Source organism: Bombus vosnesenskii, unplaced genomic scaffold, assembly GCF_011952255.1.
Source record: "Bombus vosnesenskii isolate JDL3184/JDL3185 unplaced genomic scaffold, Bvos_JDL3184-5_v1.1 scf7180000013339, whole genome shotgun sequence".
Taxonomy (NCBI): Eukaryota; Metazoa; Arthropoda; class Insecta; order Hymenoptera; family Apidae; genus Bombus; species Bombus vosnesenskii.
The window spans coordinates 1,797,753-1,821,976 of NW_022882976.1; the positions used below are offsets into that span (position 1 = coordinate 1,797,753).

The window sequence follows — 24,224 nt, forward strand, 5'->3', positions numbered from 1 at the left end:
GGCGTTCTCTCTTTTCGAGTTCCGTATTTTCTGGCTGGTTCGTGACGGAGCCGACGAGGCTAACCGGAAATTACAGTAGGTACCACGGCAAATGGATTTCAAGCATATTTTCCGCGATGCTGCCACTCTTAATACGGTTATCCGGATTATTTCCACTGAAAAAATCTAGTTCTTTTTCTCTCTTCCTCCACTTACGCCAACTTTCCAATAACTTTCAATGCGTCGTGCTTTAACATTGCTCGGGGCGATATTTCAGCGCAATGGGATCGCAGAACAGCTGACACTTAAAGGACGAAGCCAATGAACAAACTTTCCTTTCACATTATCGCAAACTTTTCGGTTTTCTCTGGAAACTTCAGACATTTCTCCCCTGACCCCATGTTCAGTCATTGCTTTAATTTTTCCGGATGCGCGAACGGCATATCCATAGCTAGATACTATTCCCACGGCGGCTGTCTACTATCTCAAACGTATCTCTCTATAATTTTTAAGCCATATCGCGGCCGATATTCCACGCCAGTGGAAAACTAAAATTCTTTTAAAATAAAACAATTGATTTAATCGAATTTCTTTTTTTATTTTTCAAGTAATACGGGAGAGTGTATTTTGTTAGGATAAAATCGGGAGATCCGTATTCGACCGCGCTACGATACCGCCGAGTTTTTTATTTTATTTATTTTTTTCCTCTATCCAGGAAAACGAAGCACGTAGAGTTTAGATGCTCAAAGCAGAAAATTTACGCGATTCGTCGAATTGGTCGGAGATCCTTTGTTCGAAATAATTGAGAAACATGCTGCCAGCACGTTCCGACGGTCACGTATGCACGACGACTTTAATATCCCATATTGCGACTAACCGCCATGATACTCCGCTAACTATGTATATCGAAGGAGGCAATAGAAATTCCATTTAAATCTTTTTAAATCATCCTTTTAAAATAAATATTTTAAATCGTGCCTCTTTCTGAATTAATCAAGCTCTTTCTCTTTCTGTTTTTTGCTTCTTTTCCCGGTATTACTTTTATTGTTACGTTTTGCGGTTTTATTTCTAACGAAATCTTATTAAGAACAAGATGGGGAGCAAACATATACCACGAAGTAGTAAAACAGTTACTAAAAAGTTTTAATATTTAGAAAAATTGTTTCAGAATCGGATAAAAGAAATTTGTTGTTGAGAGTTTCATTCTGTAGCACAACGATTCGTGGTAGAATCATAGCGAGAACAATTAAAAGGGACAAAGATGCAAAGCATGCGATACCATAGTACTCGTCCGTCGATATCCCTGCCCTAAATTTTCGATTAGCAAAAAACAAAGCAGTTTCACCAGTACCATCACGAAAATCGTTCGATTTCGCCTGCTATTGAACAGTGTGCTCGTACCATGCGAAATGGCCGATGAGAGAACGAAACGAAGCGTTCCGTCGTAGTCTGGAAAACCAAATGTCTTTCTTTCGTTCGCAGTTTCGCAAGGGTTTAATCACGTACTGGCGTGGAAAAATCTAATTGACCCTAGATGCTCGGAACTTCTCAGAAATGACGAAGCGAGTCGTGAAAATAAATTGACTAACACATTAATGCTATATATTATAACTATATTAATACCAAATATTCATGTATTATATGGCGTACAATTATATTATCCATTCGTTTCTCTCGTCTATTGTAATTCAGTTTTTTAAAATTATAACGTACTGCCCGTTTTACTATTTAAACTTTCTTTTGACTGTCACTGAATCTCTGGCGGCAAATAAAATTGTTTAAAGGAAAATCGGCAAAATAAAAGACCGACGGATTAAATATCGAGCGATGACGAGCTGGGTTTTGATTCGTCCCCCGCAGGCATGGTAGAAAGTCAGGTTACCAGTCAACTAGAATCAAAATTAAATTTTTGACTGTCAGATTGTTTTGATGCAGAGAGTACATCAACTGTTTACCAGCCAAATTTCACCGATGTTCTCTCTACAATAACGATAACTTCATAACGCTACCTTTGCTATCCATTTCCTGCAGTTACTATTCCGTTCATTCTTCTTTCACTTTTTCCTGTTCGCTTTCCTTGCATCGGTTTCCCGTGACGACGAACGAAAACAGGGACAAAGAGCAACAGAATCAGCACCGATCTCCGCTTCTGTCCGTTTCCATGGTACTGTGACTGTACGATATCGGATGAACTTGTAAAACTTGCGCAATCAGCCGTGAGATTGCATGTGGCTCTCACCCTTTGCGCCCCTTCGGGGCTCCAACCCCTATCCGCGTTTACGTCTTTACAGCCACGATGTTTTCTCTGACCGCCTCGGATGGCTGGTGAACCGCAAATGGTACCTTCGACCGCGTTCCTTGAGAACCTCGTCCGCCACTTGCATTATATTCGAATGATGGTAATCGTAACAGCAATCCCGGCCAGTGAGATTGCGCCAATTTTCCAAAATTTTATTGATGTCACATTGCTGTGAAAATCGTCTGCCTCTTCCTGTTCTTTATCCGCACTCTGCTTATGCTAAGATTTCGCAATTTTATCCGGAGCGTCTTGTATATGGAATATAAATTATACGATTTTATGGTACTTTTCATGAAACAATATGGGTTGGAAGGACCTCCTAGTTCTAGAATTTCGTAAATTATATTATAGCTTAATATATTGGAACTAGATTTTAGTTAATGCCAGGATAGATAATACCGTCGATTAAATCCATTTATCTGAACATGAATTCCTGTTATATGAATTTCTATTATATGAACGTACATTTAAGGAAAATCAGTGAATATCTATTATACGTATGAACTGCTTGTCGATCTACTTACCTTCTACTGACCGATGATATGGAGCTATTGATTATACTTACTGATTATATTGGAGCTTTACTGTATGTGTATAATAATTTATTATTATTCGATCGACTGAATTTTTCCCAATATGGCTTGTATATCAATCAGAGATTTATTTAAACGATCCTTCGTAAGATTTACAAATCCATCAGCGTTGACCTTTCGTTTTTCAATTCTGCTCCTCGAGGTTCTTCCATCGAAGATTTATGTTTCTACGTTTTTCTTATCGGTCGATCAAAATGTCTATACTCGTATTTTGCGTTGGTCGTAACTGCTTACCGATGCGGAGACGAGGAAAGAACGGCTGAAAATTCGAATGCAGGGAGAGAAATAAGAAAAGAGAGATAAGAAAGGCGGATTTCGTTAAACGGGACGTGGGATTCGTTTTAAACACGGAAAGCCATGGTGCACGGTAACGTAAAATGAAGAAAAGACGCGGCGACGGTGGAACATGGAGATAAAGCAAATTTTCCCCGCTTCTCCATAAATTCATGAAGAAATATGCGGGCAACCTGACGCGAGGATTTTGGATTAAGTCTTATTCTTCGATTTCCCTCCATTTCTTTTGTACATATCGTGTGTATATATATATATATATACGTGTGTGTATATCTCTTTATCTTCTTTTCCTTTTCGTTTCTTTGGAATTTCGTTAAGGTTGTAATTTATACCGTTGCTCTATCGAATGACTATTTTTTCATGTCATCGCCTCGGTTTAAACATTCTTCTTACGTTCAGTTTATTTCTTATAGGTTTCACTTTGTCGGTATTTTTCGTCAGTCTTGTGAAGCATGACATACATTATCTTTTCATTTTATCTCGTTCTTTCACCTTCTACTTTCGTTCTTACAGTTGCTACGGATTGAAATCTCCTCTGCTGAGAGCAAGAAATAAAAAAAAATCAAACATAAAGGATGAAATGATGCGGGAATATCTTTTTAATCTACACACGGATGATTTTTGCTACTTTTCACTTAAATACAATTTTCTACATTTTATTATATCTCTAGATTTCGCTACACAGCTTCTACCGTGTGCAATTACTCATAACATTTGCAACTTTTTTTACTGCGTCTATTCTCTGGCTCTATTCTCTATTCTCTTTCTACACATCTCTGCAACACGTTTCAGAGATATTTAACATTTTACAACTTTAGTTTACGCATTGAAATAAATACGAATGCTAGCAGCTCCTTTGTGTGTCGTTTTAGCTAGCATACATTTTTCATTCACTTTGTAGTACATTAATATTAACACACCGTTATTATACAGAGAATTAGAATTTAAGCAGTAATTTAATAATACGTACGTTTCTAATAAGATTCTATAATTTCTCAAATAACATACAAGCGACTGTTAAACATCACAACTTCATATAGTTAATCGTGTTGTGTAGCTTTATACTGAAATTGCCAAGTCATTCGAAACCTTTTTTTTGGTAAAACAGGTCATCTGGCTTTATTAAAAAGTGACATCATTTTATATTCATTTAATACAAATTAAACGACTCCAAGATTATAGATATTAATTATTTCTGTAACTAGACTGTGAATATTTATGTAGATTCTTATGAACACAATTGAATAAATGGAACCCACGCAGAGATCTGTTTCTTCCTACTAAATATTATAACAGGTATACTTGGATATTTTACATATTTTTGTATATGGCGTGCGTTTTATGCATTTCTGTACCTTTAAGTTTCATATAAATGCATAAAAATCCGCAATCTATTCATAATTACTAATAATAGCTTGCAATGATGTAACTGATACTAAATGCATTCCTAATTTGTGAAACTCAAACTCGAAGGTCTTAAAGTTCTAAGTCTGTTTCGAATCTCTCGCGGATTAGATGATCTCGAAAACCATCCACCATACCGGAGTCATAGAACCTTCAAGTCTGGAATCCAGAATTAGTTTGTGGTGGGTTCTGTGTCTCTGAAATTCTGGAATTTGAGATTCTATGGCTTTGGTGTGGCTCGAATTGGATCCCATGGCCCTGCGGTGCGGTGTTGCAATTCGTGGACTTTTGAAAGAGTTGCTCGGGGTGGATGCTGCGCTTCTGAGTTTTGGAGTTTCTATTCTCCCAGTTCGAAATAGTTTAACCAATTTTATAACTTCCTAATATTTTACATCTCTGAATTCCTGGATCGTGAATATTGATATTCCATATTTAACATCTCGTTTTGTTTACAATACGATTTTTCCAAAAATCGCTTATCAAAATTCTTTACATTTCAAACATTAACTGTGCTTACATTTAACATATTCACACAATTTAATGGATATCACAGATCCAATAGATCCAACAGATCTAATCTATCCTAATTAACAGATTCAAAATGTCATGATGTGCAATATCGTTTAGGTAATTTCTTAAATTCTATTGAAAAATTCTAATTTTTCCTTTCTTTTCAAATTAAATATGGCTTCTATTACTTCAAACGATTCAGTGTTCTCATCACTTATTTTTTCTAACCTCAAGCCGATTCTTCTCAGTTTTTCAAATCTGAAGTCTATTTCTATCAGACACGCTCACCATTTGATCCCACGAGTCTGCCATAGTTTCCAGTGAATTTCCTGACACCAGTGTTTTCTGTATCAGCTTTGGAGTGTCCGTAATCATCACTATCGTGTCATGCGAGTTCAGTGTTATCTCTGGTAGCTCCTCTATGCAACTCTTATCGAATTCAACGTTACCTTCAGCTGGACCTTCTTACTTCTAGTGATCTCTGCTGAAAGGTACTAGCATAGTACCTTCTCTATCATATCTTACGTATTCCCTCTTGTTTGTGTTTGATCCCACGGGTCGAAGAATGTGTCTAGGAAAACTCGTATTCAATGTCATTTATATTTATGCCTTTTATATGCCAACTTCAATCTGGAATATTGTATACGAACAATATTGCACATGTATATATGTACAATGGCTACAAAAAAAATCGGCACATGCCTTTAATTTCCAATGAATCAAAAATGCATCAAAGTTTTGTAGTTGCATGGAAGTACTATAAGCATTTAAATGATACCAAATTTCATATACTTGAACCTAATCAATTAGTATCTACGTAAATACCATAAAAGATACAATGATGTGTCAATACTTGTTACTTCTCGTATATAAACCATCAAACACAAAAAACCTTTAGAATCCTAAATAAATTGTTTAGTTTCTATAAGAACGCAACTTCGATTTCTTCTTTTTATATTTTGAATCGAGGAAGAGCTAGCGCAAACACGATCGACATTCCATCCATATGTAGACAAATATGCATGAAAAGTAAAAAAAGATGCTTCTGCTTCGCGTATCGAAGTTTTCGTGATCTTTTTCTTCAGGCTTCGCATTCTTTTCCCCTCGCGACATCAAGCTTGTTCGCGAATTCCTCGGAAGTCTAGCCTCGATTCCACGTACTCTGCGCTCTTTCTTTTGCGTTTCTCATCGAGAAACCAGTCGTTGCAGACGCCAAAAATGCATGCTCCGCATTACAAGCAGTAATATTTTATAGTTTTCAGTCCCTGTGCGGCCTGAAACATGCCTTCTATAAAGCACGTTTTACGATTCGCAATTCCGAACTTTTGGCAAAACAGTAAAGTTCTGATTCTCCATTTGCAACGTTTGTGACCGCTGGAGTCATCGCGTTCGTTCGCATAGTTTTTACACCGATCTGTAATAGGAGATAATAGTTAGTCGACTTTTATCGCACCAGCCAAATTCCAGATGCGCGAGAACAATTTTCACAATGGCTACGAATCGTCGAAAGGTTTTTCGTCGCGTGCTTAATCATTTTTCTCTCTTTGCTGTTCTAACGTGGCTCGTAACTTACCATTTTAATATCCATATTACGTCATTTTGCTATTTTATCGAGATTTAAGAGCCACAGTAAACTTTACGCTTTTCTTGGTTAACCGAGATATATATTCGTTGCTTGATACCTTTACCTTTGTTTCATTGGATTATTTCTTCGCGATGTTGTAAAGCGTTTCACGTTCTTGTAGTCGTCTTAGTTCCGTCGTTAATATTTTCCATCGATTATCATCCGACAATTTCACAATACGTATGTTCGATGAATGTTCATGAGAATCGTTCCGCATTGGGATTCCCATCAATGGGTATTTCAGAAAGCAATTTTCGAAAAATGTCATATACTCGCCGATTCGGAATGACCGGTCGTTGCCAGTAATATCCTGATTCTCTATAATCGAGCTCATTGATCCGTTCGAGTTTTCATCCTGATAGAACGGGATTTATGTTTTTTCGTTTCCGCGATCATGCACGTGTATTTTCGTAATATAATTGAATTGACGCGATGTTTGGGTAACATGTTTTGTTAATCATCGAGCGGATTACGTATTGACTGTGTTATCTATTTAGGATGTTACTGCAATTTCATCATGTAGTATAACGATTATTTAATTTAAATGTGCCCATCATTCGTGGTTCGCGCCATTGTTCGCGATTACATTATCCTACTAACTTTGAATGAATCACTGTGTGTCCAATAAAGCTAGATGTGTATAATTTCATCATATTAGTATTTAATGTTTTATAATTTTTTTAGATAAGTTTTTGATATTTATCGTACATTCAGGATAGAAGGAAGCCTCTTTATTTCATTTGACGACCAATGACAAAATTGCAAAGTAATTCAATAGGACACATTCATTTCATTTATATTATTTTACAGCAGAATTTTACATTTTGCGATTGAAATATTTTTAACCGAAATTGCAAAATTTGTGCAGAATTATATTATTTGGCAATTTCAATTTTTACCTTATGAATTTCCTTTGAATAGCATTTAATGCAATGTAATGCAGGTGCTTTACTTTGTTCCTTGTGATACCTACGAATATTTGTAATTTATTGAAACTTCTATCTCCATATTCATAGCAAAATCCCTGTATGCTTTATAGTCGAAAGTTGCAGTTCTTGTGTATCGTGTAAAATATTATTGAAGAGCACCATTTAATTAAACGTCAGCGTTTAATTCGTATTTATAAGTGTAACGGCGTATCTACCGACGCTAATTACTTAATCCGCGCGCGGTTTATTTCTCTGTCGAATAAATTTTTGTTAGCAATTTTGCCTTCGCTCGTTTCATAAGTATCTAAGCATCTGATGTTTAATTTACTTTTATGATGACAAAACGCAGAACTGCGGTTTGTGAGGACTAACGAGGTATTGATTGTAACGGTGCTGATTCACCAGCTGATTTTGCTTTCTTTCGATAGAAAAATTTTCAAGTTTTCGGCACCTATGGTCAAACCTGCTGGTCTGAATTTAATCCGGATGATATCGGTCACGCCTGTCATAAAATCGATCGACGGACAATAGACTACACAAAGGAAAGTTCGATCCGTAAAAGAGTAACCTCCGAAAGTTCTGCATGCATGAACCCAGAGACAAAAGAGTATTTTATGGACACCGGCGTAGAAAATAAAATCATATCGCTCGAGAATTTTCGAATTGTAAGGATTATAAATTTTAATCGCCGCAAGTACAGTATGGTCGAAATGATAATTCAGCCCGTAAATTGTAATGTATTGCTGCATTAAATTTCCATAAATTCTCTGGAACGTTTCAATTTGTTTATACATTCTAACGGAACTCCGATGTCGTTAAACCGACGCGCGAAATGGACGTTGACCCGCATTCGAGAGACCAGACAGTCCCGTTTAACTTGCGTATTGGTAATATCGATTTGATATTCCCATTCAAGTGTTGGCGCGCATTTTATTGCGTTGTAAATGAAGTATATATTTGTGTGATCCCGTTTCAACGCGATCCTTAATGCGAATTTGCTTTGCTTAACGTTTCAAGATCAAAGCGGGATCCCTGTAAAGTCCATTGGAAGCAGTAAACTAAATTTTCGTTAATTACCGGAGGAGCATCGGTTCGCTCGCTCGTGTACGACGGAAAAAAATTTAAAAGACAATTAAGCGCGTCGGAATTGGTTTGGATAGATGTGTGAACTGGGATTTAGGTTTGCGATCAGTGCAACGTTTAAATGTAAAGAAAGTTTGCGCCGACCGGTCTGAAGTAAGGTCCATGAATCTATCAGCTTCCCTCTGCCAAAGGATAAATTCCGAACGCCGATAACGCTTCTATCTTCCCTTCCATTCGTTTGCTTGCCTCTCCGTTTTTTCTTATCTACCTATCCATCTTCTAACTATTTCTTCGCTTTGCCTCCGCCTATTTTTGCCGCTCGACCGCGCCCCCCTTTCCCTCGATTTTAAGAGTGTAATTCCTTCTCGTTCGCCTATTTTTCCATCATCGCCCTGCGCAAGCCTGCGATCGCGATCGGCCCTTATTCTTAAAACGTGATCTATCGTTGAATCTCGCATCGGGCGACACCGGTTCCGCCGGTTAATTTTGTGTATGCAGACTTCGCTGAGCTGCAAAGTAGGTCATCGAAATGCACCGGCACGAAATTACTCTTGATCTGAATTCTTTCGTTTCTGTCTCGGTAATCATCGGATATTCCGGGAAATTTATGCGGCATCCGCCTAACTCTTCCATGTGAAAAAAAGTTTCGGAAGCTTATGAAGTTGACGGACGAGAGTGATATTTATATTTATTTCTTGTATTAAGCGAATCTATTTCGTCATAATAATACTTATCCCATAAGGATTTTTGTTGGATTACCTTCGGAAGTGTGGAAAAGTAGAGATACGAAACAGGTTCAACATCAAACAAGATTACGATTAGAAACAGATACGTATTAAGATAACTTCTTTTATGACCATAAGTACATAAAAGGTACGGTACGTTTGGAGGAGATTTAATATAAGCTTGTATGATATACATTTAGGAGCCATTGGTCTCCCATCATCTAATTTTTATCGTTGTAGGAGCAAATAGTTCGAAGTTAACGCACGACAGTTAGGATAAAGAACGATAGGACCGTTGAATCGTGGTAGCGAGGAGATCTAAATCATTTCGCGAGACCATCTTGCATCGTCGTATTTTCTTTCCACTCAGGCATCCGCGAACATTTTCTCGTTCTGAGCGGGAGTGAATTGTCGAGAGGGGTTTAAGGTCGTCCATATATAACCCGGCTATCGATAGCGTTCGCTCTTGGAGAATCTTACATTAATAATACGAATCGTTTTCAGAAAATTTGGTTCTATTCGCCGTCTCAAATGTGTTATTTTTCATCTATTTTTCTATTTTCATATTGTCTTGCCGAAGTTCTTTTTCCTCTCGTTGAGCGAAGATGTCGTCGCAAATTATTTGCATTTTGTTTGTTCGACCTATCGCGGGGAGACGTAGTCGCGAGGAGAGACGTCAACGGGAGTCGTAAATTCCCGTTACGATTATAACAATCGACACCATGAAATGATCGATCCCTTGATTTCCGTTGAGATAATAGGGGTGATTGGGTTTGTATAACACTGTGATTCACAGAATTATAAATAATATATTTCCAACACTTAGATTACACTGATGAGCATAGATAGATAGATAATCACTTATCGCACGAAGATAAGATAGATATATACGTTAGAGCAGGGCTCTTATAATTGGATTTAATGTATTAGTGGACGTAGCACTATAAGATATTTAGTAGAGGAAATGTATGTTCGACAATACCGAGAACCGACCCTCGCGTTATGCTTAGACTGCCATGTTAGGCGTTAGCTTTAGACTTAGTAGTTGACTTTTCCAACGATGTAGAAGAAGTCAAGTTGTGTGACGATGCTGTGTCGGAGGAAAACTAGTGATGGGTGTGTCTAGCGCTCGGGACCATCGGATTTGTTCATGCCATTTTAGGTTAGGAAGTGAGGGCAGTATACATTGCCTCGGATTGGACAAACGAAGGCTGGTGGACTAGGAAGGGTCTTAACCGCCCTCGATAGAAAGTTGCTAGTAGGAAGCATCGTACGTGAGAAAAACTAACTTTCCCGTGTCAAGCCGTAGTAAACAATAGTCTTTAGAAACTTAATTAAAAAAAGACATTTGTTGGGTCTGAAGGACCTTAGCAGGCAAGTTACTCGGGTTTATGGCGGGTGCTTAAGGCTATTGAGGGTACGCCGTACGGAAGAGCGGACATATGGTGTCCGTCTGGCCCGCGGTGTGCGACCTGGGCCAGGCAGAGAGTCGCCCGGCGTAACACATTTATTCCGTCTACGTTCAGCGACAAAGATCGCGTGAAATCGATTTTTTATTTAAATACACCGCCGGTACGCAAAGTGCGGAGTTTTCAGTTTTTCCGTGCAAATTCATTAATTTCAATCGCGTTGATTGGCGACGCGGAATGCCGATGAGGTGACCGTTTGAAAAATTCTTGTCCCCACTAGGGAAAAATTGTGAATAAATTAAGCGTGAACATGTAGCATGTAAATGAAGCATGTAAACAAACATTTAATATCGTAATGTAATCTGCCATTAGGTGGATTTCTAATCGTTTTTATCGATGTTCGTTAAATAATGGGACTCGACTCGGTATCTTTTGGCCGATGAAAGATTCACTTTTCGGGGGGAAGAAAATCGTAAACTCAATCCTTTTACTATTTCTCTGTAGACAGAATTATCAATAGGTACAGTAGATACGCGTATCTATTGTTTCCTTTTGCCTTTTTTTCTCCTACTTTATTTCACAGCCCTGCGGTTGCGGCCTTTAAATTCACAAAACTTTCTTAATTTTAAAGGTACGAGCTCGAACAATGAAACTCGAAAAGGCTCAAAACGATCGCGAAATTATTTTTTCCTCCGGTTCGGTTTTAATTGACTCTTTTATTCCATCGCTGCATCGATTCGAATTTTCTCAACAACCTCCCAGAGAAATTTATCCCATGAATCTGGATCGCTCTGATCAATCGGTCGCGATATAAAAAGCCTTTCAACGCGGTTCGATGCTCGTGTAAAATCTATTGACTAGGAGAAATCGACCGAACTTCCGACATTTGAGCTAATTTGAGCGAGTACATCGAAGCTCTTAGAACATACTGAACTCTAGTGGAGCGCGTGCAAGTTTTAGCTACTTGCCAGACGTGTTCGTGACGTAACAGAAATTAGACATCAGGAGTAGTTCAGATACTGCTTGATTTTTATAAAAGTTTTCAGCTATATTGCAGATTTATAACGTATAAGTTTAGGATGTTCTGATTTCATATATTTTCTTACAGATTCAACAATAATTCAAACGTAAAATCAACAATATTTTATATTATAATAAATATTTTATACTCATATTTTTACAAATTATCGCTAAATTGTTTCAAATAACGTTTGCTTATATCTTTTGTATTTAAGTTATCCCATAACTCCGTCGGCTCTGCTTTCTTTCTTTCCTCCGTTGTTCCTTCCATGTTCGATGGTTTCTCTTCTTCTAAATCAACGCTTACAAAAGTTTTAAACGAGAAGCCAGCAGAATCGGTGCTCTTATTATTACCATAAAAGCGGAAACTGCCATATTTCATCGAGCCGATTTGCGAAACAGGAGTAATCGAGTTCTTTCGTTGAGTATGACGTCTCGTAACAATACCCCTGGCCCCTTACTGCATCGAGGTAATTCCACGTCTTATCGCGTGCCACTTTCTCCCTCTCCAAAAGAAAAATATCCCTTTGTATCAGCTGCCGGTAGGAACTTTCTCGTTCTTTGTTTCTTAAACGATTGTGTTGTTTGTGCCTCTAGTTCTCCACGACGAGCATCCTAAGTTACAGTGCTCACTATCGTGCCACGCTTCCATCGATACTTTCCCATTTACCGTGGACAATAGTTGTTTCTATACGTACGACACATGGTGACCAATTGTCGTTATATCTGAACCACAAGGAATTTTAATATTTTATGTTGACATTCACAGTTTACGATAGTAGAAATATCGAAAAGATAACGTTTAAAGGCGATACAAAATTATTATTTTATCCGGATTATTAAGAACCGATTAAATCTTTAAATCGACTTGTAGTTACAATTCAAGATCTGCAATAGTAGAAAAATTGAAATCTCTCTCAGAAATATGTAAATCTGATACAGAATAGGGGTTGGACATCGAATTTTCAGAAATACTTTTGCTAAAATGTCTAAGCTGTTATCAAATTTCATCTTTCAATCTTTTTACTCTTTTGGAAATATCGATTTACCTAAATATCGCAAAATCGAATACGGGTAGAATGGTAGTTCCTGGTTAACGAAAACGAATTGAACAACACGGGAAGGAAGAACGCGTTTCCTTTAACGGGGACCGTACATACACATTAGTTTGCTATTTTACATTGTTCAGAAGAGAACCGTCGCGTCGGCGCAAGTATGTCAGCCGGTGTTTCATAGGAGGAACAATGGTCGCGGCAGGCGCAGTGTAAAGTGACGATACAACAGCTCGCGTGGAACAAAAGCGATGCGGGCATACTTGTTTAAAACGCTTATGTCGATGTCTCAATTGTATCGTTCTGCCTCCTCCTATCACTCCTCTTTACTCTTCTCTCTGTCTTTTCCCATTCTGTACTGCATTTTCCACTGGCCCCTTGCAAAATTGATATTTGCATTCTCCCCACGACTACACCGAGATTACTCGTTTCTGTTCCAATTTCTAGCATCGCGTAAACTATTCGAACAGATAAACCGTGCATCCTCGACCGTGTCACGGAAATGCATGACCGAGAGAGGTGTTTCAATTCAATCCAAACACATTTTCATGCATACACGTGTTATTGAAAAAGTTTCACCCCTCGATTTAGTCGTTGTCGATTGTTCCACTGTCATCAAAAAGTTTTTGGAAGATAAAGTTATAATAGGGGGTGGGAATAATTTCCGAATAATTTATTTTTGGTACTTCTCGTGAATATTTTTTTAAGCTCAAATATAAAGGAACGTTTTGCAGCGTTATTAGAGTATTGAAGGATTATGAATTATTTTGAAATGGTATTTCTGAATCATTAAATAGAAGTATTCAAATTTCTAAAAGTAATGGAAATACAGGAGGAAAAGCTGATGAAAGTTTACTCGTTACGTTTTCAACGCGCGCGCCAGCGTGAACTAGTTACTGGCAGCATTTTTCGGCGAAAAAATATGAGATTTTGTCATCGTGAGAAGTGGGCCGATTTTATTTCTTTGAACGAATCGTCGCGAGGTCGAGGCACTGATCACGAAATGAATAGTGTTGGATAATGGACTTTCAAAGCACGCGCGAAACCAAAAACAGGCGAAACACGTTTGTTAGGATAATTGTAAAAGGTTTTTATATTCCGTAGAAATTGTTTAATTGTCGTTTGATTGTTTTTTTACCGATAAATGCAACCGTCCAATCATTTTTTTTTTCCATTCTGATTCTTCTTCTTTCTTTTTTTTTTTTTTTTTTGTAAGAAACTAAAGGATTACAAATGTTCTTAATCCCCAAAATTGGAAAAGGAAATGGAAAACGTCTAAGGAATTCTTTAGGAGGGAAATAGAAAAAAACTTTCACGCAATCATAAGAAGGATGTTTGACCCGCAAATTTGGCTGGTTTCTTTTCAACAAAAAATCCCAGGATATTTCGCTCTAACGCAATCTCTACATCTTTTAGATGTACCTGTTTAACGCTAAAACTACTGACTAGTGGTAGCTAAATTTACTACATACGAGTGATTATCCACAATTAAAATATAATGAAAATGAATAAAGAAATACAATAATGTGTTATTCTCGAAAAACGTAGATATTCATTTCCCCAAAAGTATTGATGCATTTTTAGTAATTGTAAAAACAAGGTACTAAAACCTAAAACTCATAACGTTCATAAATTTGATAATTCAGTGTTTTTTAACATTCTTTTCAAATTATGATCAATGAATTGATCTAAAGAAGTCCAATCTGAATTCCAGTAATTAAGATCGTTTTTGGCTACTGAACGCAGACAAATCAACAGTCTTTATCTCATGGACACAAACATTTCGCAGCTTGCAATTAACGAATTCTTTAGTTAATTACCTTATTGAGAAAAGTGGTAAAAGATCGTTGACATAGAAAATAATCTGAAATATCAAACCATTTTGCGAATTAATCTACGAGACAGAAAATGATGTGTGATAAGTGTATCTCGTACCTCAATGTCATAACGATTCACATATATCATAAAGTAGAATCTTCGTTCTCGATTCGACTTTTATCATCCTGTTGGATCGAGAACGCGTACCACCGAGTTACTTTTCCATGAGTGAGACTGGAATTAGGGTTCCTCTAGTCTAATGGCACGTGAAGCGAGAAATGCTTGCGTGCCAGATACATTTTCCTTTTGGTAATTATATCGATCAATTTAAGACGTCGGTGCCCGGAAGCAACGCAAGAGGAAGAATGTTAGGTTTAGATCGAGGTATTTAGAAACGTTAATTCCTTTCAAACTGGAATAACGACCATTAGCTAATGTCAAGTCTTAGGAAGAAGTGTTTGTTAGCGACTTAAATGGTTTGGTTAATTGGAGTACTTTGTATTAAATGAAAAGTTTGAATTGAAAGTTCTAGCTTGAACAACCATTGTTCTTTCCCTCTCTAAGTCGATAATTTTCAATCTCTTAACAAAAGAAGAATTGTATGCTGGTTTGAAAAGAAATAGTTGAGCTATCGAGTTTCGTATGCGTTCTTGTGTAAGTCTGTTGCATGGTGCATGCAAGTTTGCGATGCAGAGCCATAGCACGCGCTCTTAAGTTCGGCAACTAGTTCACAATCCCATAATCCCTGTTCGGGGCTTAGCATTCTCGTGGTGACGTGCCAATCGCTATTGAAAAGCAGGACAGAAACTCTCGGGTTCTATGTGTCCTAATTAGAACTTAGAGTTTTCCTGTCTATGAGCAACTAAATTAAAGTGTGAATACTCTCATATGTCGAATAACTACTATTGTGTTCTCACGAGCTCAAATTGAATTTCACGCAATCATTCGGTATATGGCAAAATAATATTCTCTCTATCGTTTCCATTTCTGTATTCTACGTTGTCTTCATATTTAGGCCGTGTTTGTAAAGATGAATAAAATCTTCGTTAATTCATATGTCGAAATTTTGTCTCCACGGCTTGCTCTTTGAAAACCAACCTTTCAACGACACGTGAAGAAACCTCCTAATCTCCTGAAGTTACACATTGAAAAGTGATATTTTTCGGTAACTATAATTAGTCTTTTGATGGCAGTTAGAACTAGAGAGAAAAAAAGAGATTGGCTAAATAATTTGGTCAGAGGAATCCCCATTTGTTGGCATTCTTATGACGTCAAAGAGTGAATTCATCTAGATTTTTACTTTTCATGATATAGTATAAATTCATATTGGAAACCATAAATTCGAGTAGTTGCATCGATATCAATTTGTCTATATCAGCTATTTATATACACACTTTATATACTTCTGTATCTCTTTCCGTCGTTTCTTTTTTAATATTTTTAACATATTTTTAATATATTTATAACTTGTTTTCTTTATGTTTCAGGTAAGCGACTTCTCAGCTTTCTTCTCATGAACATTTTTCAAATTACGCACGTAAGTTTAAAACTTCTTGTACTTATATCTACGAATCGGTAGCTCTTTACAGCTTGAATAATTTCAATTAAACATTATAAAATCAGCAAAATTCATAAAAGGTCGCGTTAAACGCTATCATTTCTCTTAAGCATTAAACTTCTCGTTATTTATTCGCAATCCTAGGCTGACAGCTTCCGTGCATAAATGATTAAATGAGAAATGAGGTAGCCATCACGATATAATAAGGTCCTTAATTAATCAAGTAGTGACACTGATTGATGCAGTGACTAACTTAATACTTATACTTCGTAGAGCCTTAACCAATTTTTCGTGTTCTAACTTTATCAACTATTTTGTCAATCCGCGAATTGACACATATCAATGTGTTAGAAAAAACAAAAAAAAATGAAACAAAAAGACAAAGGACAGTACAAGATTCAAAAATACTAAGGAGATGAATTATGCAATGTTTGCTTATTTGCATAGATAAATATCTATCGATTCGTCTGTTTAAATATCTCATTGTTAAGCAAGTGAACTTTGACTCTTGGTCGGTTCCATAACCTTTCTACATTGTGAAGACTATGATGCATACGATGATAATTTACGTTAGTGTTGGTGCATCTGTAATTTCATTCCATTGTTACCATTTTGAAACTTTTGAGTATGCTAATCGCCGATTGCACATATCATTTGAATAATATGGTTTACTACGTTCGTTTGAATTCTGATACGCATATATTTATACTAACCTTGTAATATTTCAGTTCATTGAACTCTACGATGTAGTTTCTCTTATGTTTTATTAATAAGTATCTACATATATCATTTTTATATAAATATTGTCATAATTGGTAAATTAAATTACAGTCAGTTCAATCGAAACGATTAAATTATTCATTGAAGTAATATTTATATCGGTAGTTTTCGTTAAAAGCATCTTCTTTCATTGATTAGGGTATATTTTGTAATTTTGTGATTAAAGGTGCATTCACGATCATAATAAAAACGTATTATATCAAATACACAATTTTTCATGATTTTAATATGATTTCATATTTCAACGTTCCTTTGAAGCAGATTTCGTATATTTTCTTTGATAGAAGTTGTAGAAAAGAATGAAATTTATGATTAAATTGGTCGCCGAGATAGTGCCTGGTAGTTTTGTTACAGGACAAGACGGAAGAAGCGATTGCACATTTTGTATCAGTAAAATTATAAGTTGTGCCTAATGTAACGAGAAAAATAGTATATTCAAATTGACTAAATATGTTATGATTAAACTTAAAATTTAATTTGCACTTACCATTTGCACGATGGTCAATATTGGTTTATACGTAGCTAATACTCTCCGAAACTTTGAACCAAACGTGCTAAGGAAGTAATAGGTATACATGATCACGTGTACGCCACAGTTTACGAGTGGAGTGAACGAAGACATCGCCACCGGCACATATTTTGTCGTAAGCCAACATAATAAGATCGTAGTTACATGATGGTATAGATGCAAAAATGAAACTTGTTCCTTCTTCTTTCTAAGAACGAAGACGAACGTTTCCACGAAATGGATCAATTTCAACATTGTTACTAACCACATTATGTAAGTTAACTATAATAACAAAATTATTAATGAATAAAGTTCTTTGATAAATAGATTAAGATTGATAAACAAAATTGTACATATTAATTGGTTCGTAATAATTGTGATGATTAACGCACCTTGAGAGGCCCAGGTTTATACGAAAAATCTGGTATTTCACAGTACATGGTTATTTCAGTGAACCAGCCTACAGTGATGAATTGCTGCACCACATACGTGTTAGCGATAATTTGAAAGACATTGTAGTATTTCATGAAGGTTTTCAAGTCGTAGGGTTTTCTATCTTTCATGAATTCGGGACCATATTTGAGAACAAAGTATAAGTACAACGATACGATGGAAGGTATAATAACAGGCGATCCGATAAATGGTAAACCATTTGTCCTTGGATCTAAAAATTAGCAAGCAGGATTATGAGTATTCCTTGTACGAATTTGTCTTGGAAATGCTGAGTTTTCGGTACTCACCAGCATTCTGATTCCAATAAAAGTCGTAAAGCTCTACGAATCCCATGCTTGATATTTTCTCCGTTTCTGTCATTTGCGATCCACGATCCATTCTTGGCTTTTTACTAGAATATTTTGCTCATACCGATCATTGCAGCTTTATGTCTATGACCGTAATGGAACTCCTTACGTCAATTGATGTATAATAGTAACTATTCGACGTTCGCCGTGAACAGGAGGTATTTATACATGTGAACAATGGGTGCACTCTTGTGTCACACAAATACACTTGTATACGCATATGTAAGTACATTTATATCTACATACATCAAAATATACATGCGCATTGATTTAATTAAATACGAATGTCTTTCTCATAAGTAAAGATCACAAGATTAGAGGTATTAGTAAGTTAGTAGTGACAAAATGGAATGATACTTATCACGTTAAACGTTATTCACAGTTTTATAATATAACTTGGTGCCCGCATTCAGAAAGATTGGCAAGACAAATTGAGTTACAATGTTATAAAAAATTACATTATAACTTTATACATAGCGAACTCTATTAAATATAAAAATTATAAAAAAGTCAAAGTGTTTTCACACTATAAATTAAACATTGCTCCTATAACTTCTTTCCTCGTCGATTAATACGTTATTCGTGTTTCATTAAGATATTCGCATAATAAGTTAGTCAATGATGTAAATTGGTTACGTACAAACGCTTCTTGGAAATTTAATAGACCTAATAAGCTAAGGGTGGGGATCTCGACGAAGAAATAATCGAAAAGTTAGTCGGAGCTTGAGTTCTCTGGAGAACATATTAAGTATCGCTGATTAAGGTAGCTTAATCAAAACGGATAGAAAGGAATCGATACCAATTCAACTATTTAATTCCTCGCTCTACGAGGAACGCCTCTTAAAATCGAAGAAAACCTCGAACGATAATGAAAAAAGTTGACCGCGCCTTCACCTTGGCTGCGTTTCGTTGGAAATTAATGCAAATGAGTATTGATATTTTTATCCCATGCCGCATCTACGAATAATCTGGTGGTCTCCGCCAAATCGGCAAAACCCAAACATTTTTCTATCGAGATTCGAGACTCGAATGCATCGTGTTATTTATCCAACTCGAGTCGCTAGGAGAGCATCGAGGTACACAAGTAAATTCAAAGCCAAATCCAGAGCCGAGTTTCTTGACTCGATTCGCCGAATTTTCGATACTCAAATATCGAAACTTAATATTGGAGTCTTATTTCGACAAGGCCGTAACGTTCATCCTTTGATCTAGTCAACTTCAAAATTTCCAATATTCGATCTGAGCCTTGTCTTGCGAGCACGAAGGAACTCATATGGATCTGGCCTGCATCCGAAGTTGCAAGAGGTCGGGCTCAGGTTAAAAGTTAAAGAGAGTCAAGCCAGGCCATGAAGTAGTAATCGGGCAGTTAAGGTAGCCGGCTGTTTCGAGCCCATAAAGTTGCTAGTGGGATGTATTAAGCATCGCTAATCGAGGTAGTTTAGTCGACAGGGATGCTGGCAAGAGTAGAGTGGTAACTTGGTCGACAGGGAGGGGGATGTTAGGACGGCAGGGGAAGAGCATTAGCTGCCCCCCAGAGCCTCCCGCTAAGTGCTGCAATTTATTTTATTACCCTTCGCGCGTCTACGTTTGGAAACCTTTGGTCGACGCGCTTCCATTCGTGGCGAAAACACCAATAGGTCGCGGAAACGTAATTTACACCGAGAGTTGCGGAGAGTCGCGGTGCGAACTAAACTAGAGAACGAGTAGAAAATGTATTGACGGGCGAAAACAGAGGGCGTTTTGTTCGCTGTCGTTGGCACTTCGTTTCTGTCGACATTTCAGCGTTTCCCTCCTTCCGCAGCCCGCGGGAAGTCTGATCTGATTTTCCTTTCGATTGTCTCTTGATTTACAGCGCCAAATCTCGACGAATACTAGATATGGACGTACTCGCGTACATGCGTATGCATATATTTTCAGGATGGAAAGAAGTTATATGCAGTACTAAATTTAAATTCACATAGAAATGTTTAAGGTGAGTTATTAAAAATTTCCACTTTATTTTCATATTTGATATTCATTTTTCTTTGACATTTTTTACGCCCACGATGACTGGAATACAGTGGGTTTCATAAAAGAGAAAATTTGATCTTGAATAATTATGACATAATTTTCTTCCATTGTATACGTTTGTGTAAGTCATCGTCAGAAGAATAAGTACGAACGTCGAACAATTCGAGCGCATAGCAGTAGAAACATCATGAAAACGAGGTCACCCAAATTTCACGATGATGATTATTGGCGGAGTCCAATAAACTCGAATTGCATTTTTTTTCCGAGAACGAGTTTCGAAACGTAGTTTTCCGGAATTGGTAATTGCTTTTTTACGAGACACGATAGTGATTCTTCTCTACGTACGTAACTGTGTATTTTTTCTCACAGATTGATGTTTCAATTAACTTTTTCTTCATAACAGAAGCATGTTGCATAGAAATAGCTTCTGTTTCGTGCGAAGCATAAAATAACACGTATATTTAATTATTTCCACGCGTACCTATACCACGAGTGAAAAACCAAAAGGAAATCAAATATTGAACATATGCTATCAGAGTTGCTGTTCCAAACCTACTAGAATAGCAACGAGTACACACGAAAATGCACGCTGTGCTCTTTGGCCTGGACAATCGTTCAGAGTATTGTTTGGAAGGAAAACGGAAGAAAAAGAAGAGACACAAAATAGAGAGCCTCTGTGTCAGCCGAGAGGTACGTTTAAAGCGGCACGAAGGCAAAATAGCGAAAAAGGGCGGGGACGAGGGTTGCGCGTGACAGAACAAGAGCAAGCTACTCGAAGGAAAAGCTGAAATTTCGACCGCGCGGCAATTGGACTGCGATTCGTTGTAGGATTACCGTATTGCTCGGCAACACATGAAATAATTCTACACGGCTAATATGATATAAATCCGGCGCGGTGGCTGGCGTTTTCCGCTCGGGAGGCAGACTTAAATGCGACTTAACGCGCTTCGAATACGCTGTTTAAATGTGGTACAGTTTGTTCGATGTTTAAACGCATCGAGAAGCTTTAGAGAATAATTCTCGTCCCCGTATTTATAGCGGATAATTCACATCGATTCGATTGGTCCAAACATGTGTTGGTTAGCTTCATTGTACGTAGAAATTCTTTTATATCATTTCTGACGATAAATTTCAGGAATTATATTTCTAAGGAAAAGTCTGGAACTTTGATTCCTGCCTTCCAGGAATAGCACCTAGAATTAGCACATGAATTAGCTCATTCGATTAGATGTAAGGGTTTCAATGTGAGAAAGCGATACAAGTGAATTTTTTATTTAAAATGAATTAAATAGAAACTAAGAAAAGATGAATATTATTTATTATAGTATTTCATATGTACAGTATTTGATAGAGAATTGTAATCCATATTATGATATGGCATAAATGGTTACAAATTTTCTTTATATATACTTACACATTATGTTATTACTTATACTTATGCATTTAAGTATACTTATTATATCATTACCATTAGTATTCTATTATACTGCAACCTCGTTCCGTATTTTCAAGACCAGATTACATTATTTTAATACAAAGCTCTATCCTGTTCGCACTTGCAGAAAAGAAATGTAACGACAATCTGGAACACAACAGCAAATTAACTTTAAGGTTACCTTAACCTTACCTTAGCTCCTGTATCGTTATTACTTTCTTTTATTTTTATCTTCCTCGTGGCACAAAGGGATTGCAGTCATTTCCGGCATTCTACCGTGTAATGATTACACAGGGTAAAATTAGGGAACTTTTCGTTGGCATTTAATACCAGGTCGTTTCGTTGTATTCCAATATACCGTTCATCGACAGTATCGAAGGCAACGCGGAACAATTGTAAAAAGCTGACGCAGAACACGCCGTCGATTTAAATGTAATGCGACGGGAGAGTCAATAAAAATGAAAATAGCGGCCGTAGTAAGGAACATTGAAAACTCGTCGCGTTCATTGCGGAACGGCCTAGAAAGCTCGTCGCTCCGACTCCGATAGAAATAGAAAATTACCATAACGATTGTCGATATTTGTTCCATCAATCAACAGGTTTTGTGAAAATTTTGCGCAAATTCTGATTGCAATTATTTATCGTGTTTCATTTAATAAAAAGAATTAATACAAACAAAAAATTAGCAATTATAAATTGAATATAAATAGATTTTCAACCACTTACAATTCATGCGAACTCCTGGATAGATTGATAAATATGCAGAATAAATCTGGGAGTAGAACTTTCGGTCAACTTAATACGACATAAAACTCAATAATGTTTTTGTATAATTGATTTGTTATAGAAAAAGTGGGAAAATATGTTCGCGGAGATGGAAATTGAGTAGAATCAGTTAGCAGATAGGGAAAGGTAGGAGCACAAGTCCAATTGATTTTAAAAACGATTTCCCAAAAACGATTTGGATCGCTGGTAATCCCAGGGCTCCGCTTGTCGAAAGTAACGAACAAGTGGAACAAACGGTACCAGCCAGAAAAAGCTGCGGAGTCAGAGGAATTTCACCAGACGACGCTATTTTTTAATTTACCAGCATTTCACGTCCGTTGTTCTATTTCCTTTTCTCCTTGTCTCTTCTGTTTTATGTTTCTACCTTTTTCTATCTGGAAAACGGAAATATTTGCAATTCAAAATTTAATGCTTGGTTTCTTAATTAAGTAATTGGAAGGTAGCGTGACGTCGACCAAGCAAACCTATCAATTACATGCTCGATTGGACCGAGAGGTTTGTATCAGAACGTCAGTTCCACTGTCGCAGATACAACTAGGGGACGAATAACGAGAACAGAGAGGGATTGGAAAATAGGAGTCGAATAGGTTGAAAGAGAGATCTGAACAGAGAAATATACCGTTGGAATCGTGTAGAGCAATGATGAGAAGTGTAAAAAATCAACGAGGTTAGGAGAAGAGATCGTTAACAGAGGAGTCGAATAGTTGCTGGAATGAAAAAAAAAATATAGCAAATTTTGATACAATAAAAAATATCTAATAACGATGAATGTTAATAAAAGAAGTCAAATTTTTGTAGTATTCGAATACCAAAATGGAGGAAACAGAAAAGCGGCAAGAAAAATAGTGCAGTAGGATATATAAAGATTAACAAAGAATCGAGCAAATAAGAGTTAACTCTCTAATTATCTATTCCGAAAGAAAGAAAAGAAAATGTGTTTGACGAAAGGGACAAGAGAAATAAATCGAGAAAAGGAAGAAAGACGAGACAAACTAGGACCGACGAGAAATACGTAATAGTAGCGAAAAATTTAGTAAACAATGATGCAAAGAATGAAATAACATGGGAAGTATTATGAGACAGAAAGAAAGAATGCAGGCACAGATAAGAAAGAAACAAGAGAAAGAAAGAGAAAACAGGTTGGTAGGATTGAGAAGGACGGAGGAACGGAGGGATCGTCGTGGCGTTTGCGCCTGGGGTTGTCGAGGACAGCGCGAAGAGGGTGTGCAAGGGTGATCGGCGTAGGTGGCGGCGCTTGGAGGGTGGGAGGACAGGGAAAGGCGTGGAATTGGTGGAGGCAGTCAGTGGCTCGCCGCGCGCCACAACGACCGTCGGATCTAGCCGTTGAGTTTTTCCACTTGTTACCGTATCGCACCCACGTCCATACTGTACTCTTCTCCTCTACCCCACCGTTTGATTTTTTTCCTTTCCATTTGTTTCGTTCGCTACTTTGGACTGTGAACGTGCGTCCTATTTGTCTGCACAAGTTCGATCACACAACCCGCGTTCTCGTCAAATTCTCAAGTCTCCAGGATTGTGATCTGTGATCCAGTGCTTGCGGCTGTCGACTGATCCTGATATAGTGTTCTGAGAAATGAATGCGTTGGT

At 37.1% G+C, this 24,224-nt stretch overlaps 2 protein-coding genes across 7 annotated transcripts in view; one reads left to right on the plus strand and one right to left on the minus strand.

The window, feature by feature from the left end:
- Window positions 1–24,224, plus strand: part of LOC117236049 (disks large 1 tumor suppressor protein-like) — a 440,507-nt gene that overhangs the window by 122,026 nt on the left and 294,257 nt on the right. The window lies entirely within an intron of this gene.
- Window positions 17,155–18,416, minus strand: LOC117236052 (elongation of very long chain fatty acids protein 1-like). The gene is made up of 4 exons (XM_033498662.1): window positions 18,326–18,416; window positions 17,978–18,249; window positions 17,565–17,867; window positions 17,155–17,486 (listed from the first exon to the last, which is right to left on the minus strand). The coding sequence occupies exons 1-4, from the start codon at window positions 18,414–18,416 to the stop codon at window positions 17,319–17,321; spliced, it is 834 nt and encodes a 277-aa protein (XP_033354553.1). The 3' UTR covers window positions 17,155–17,318.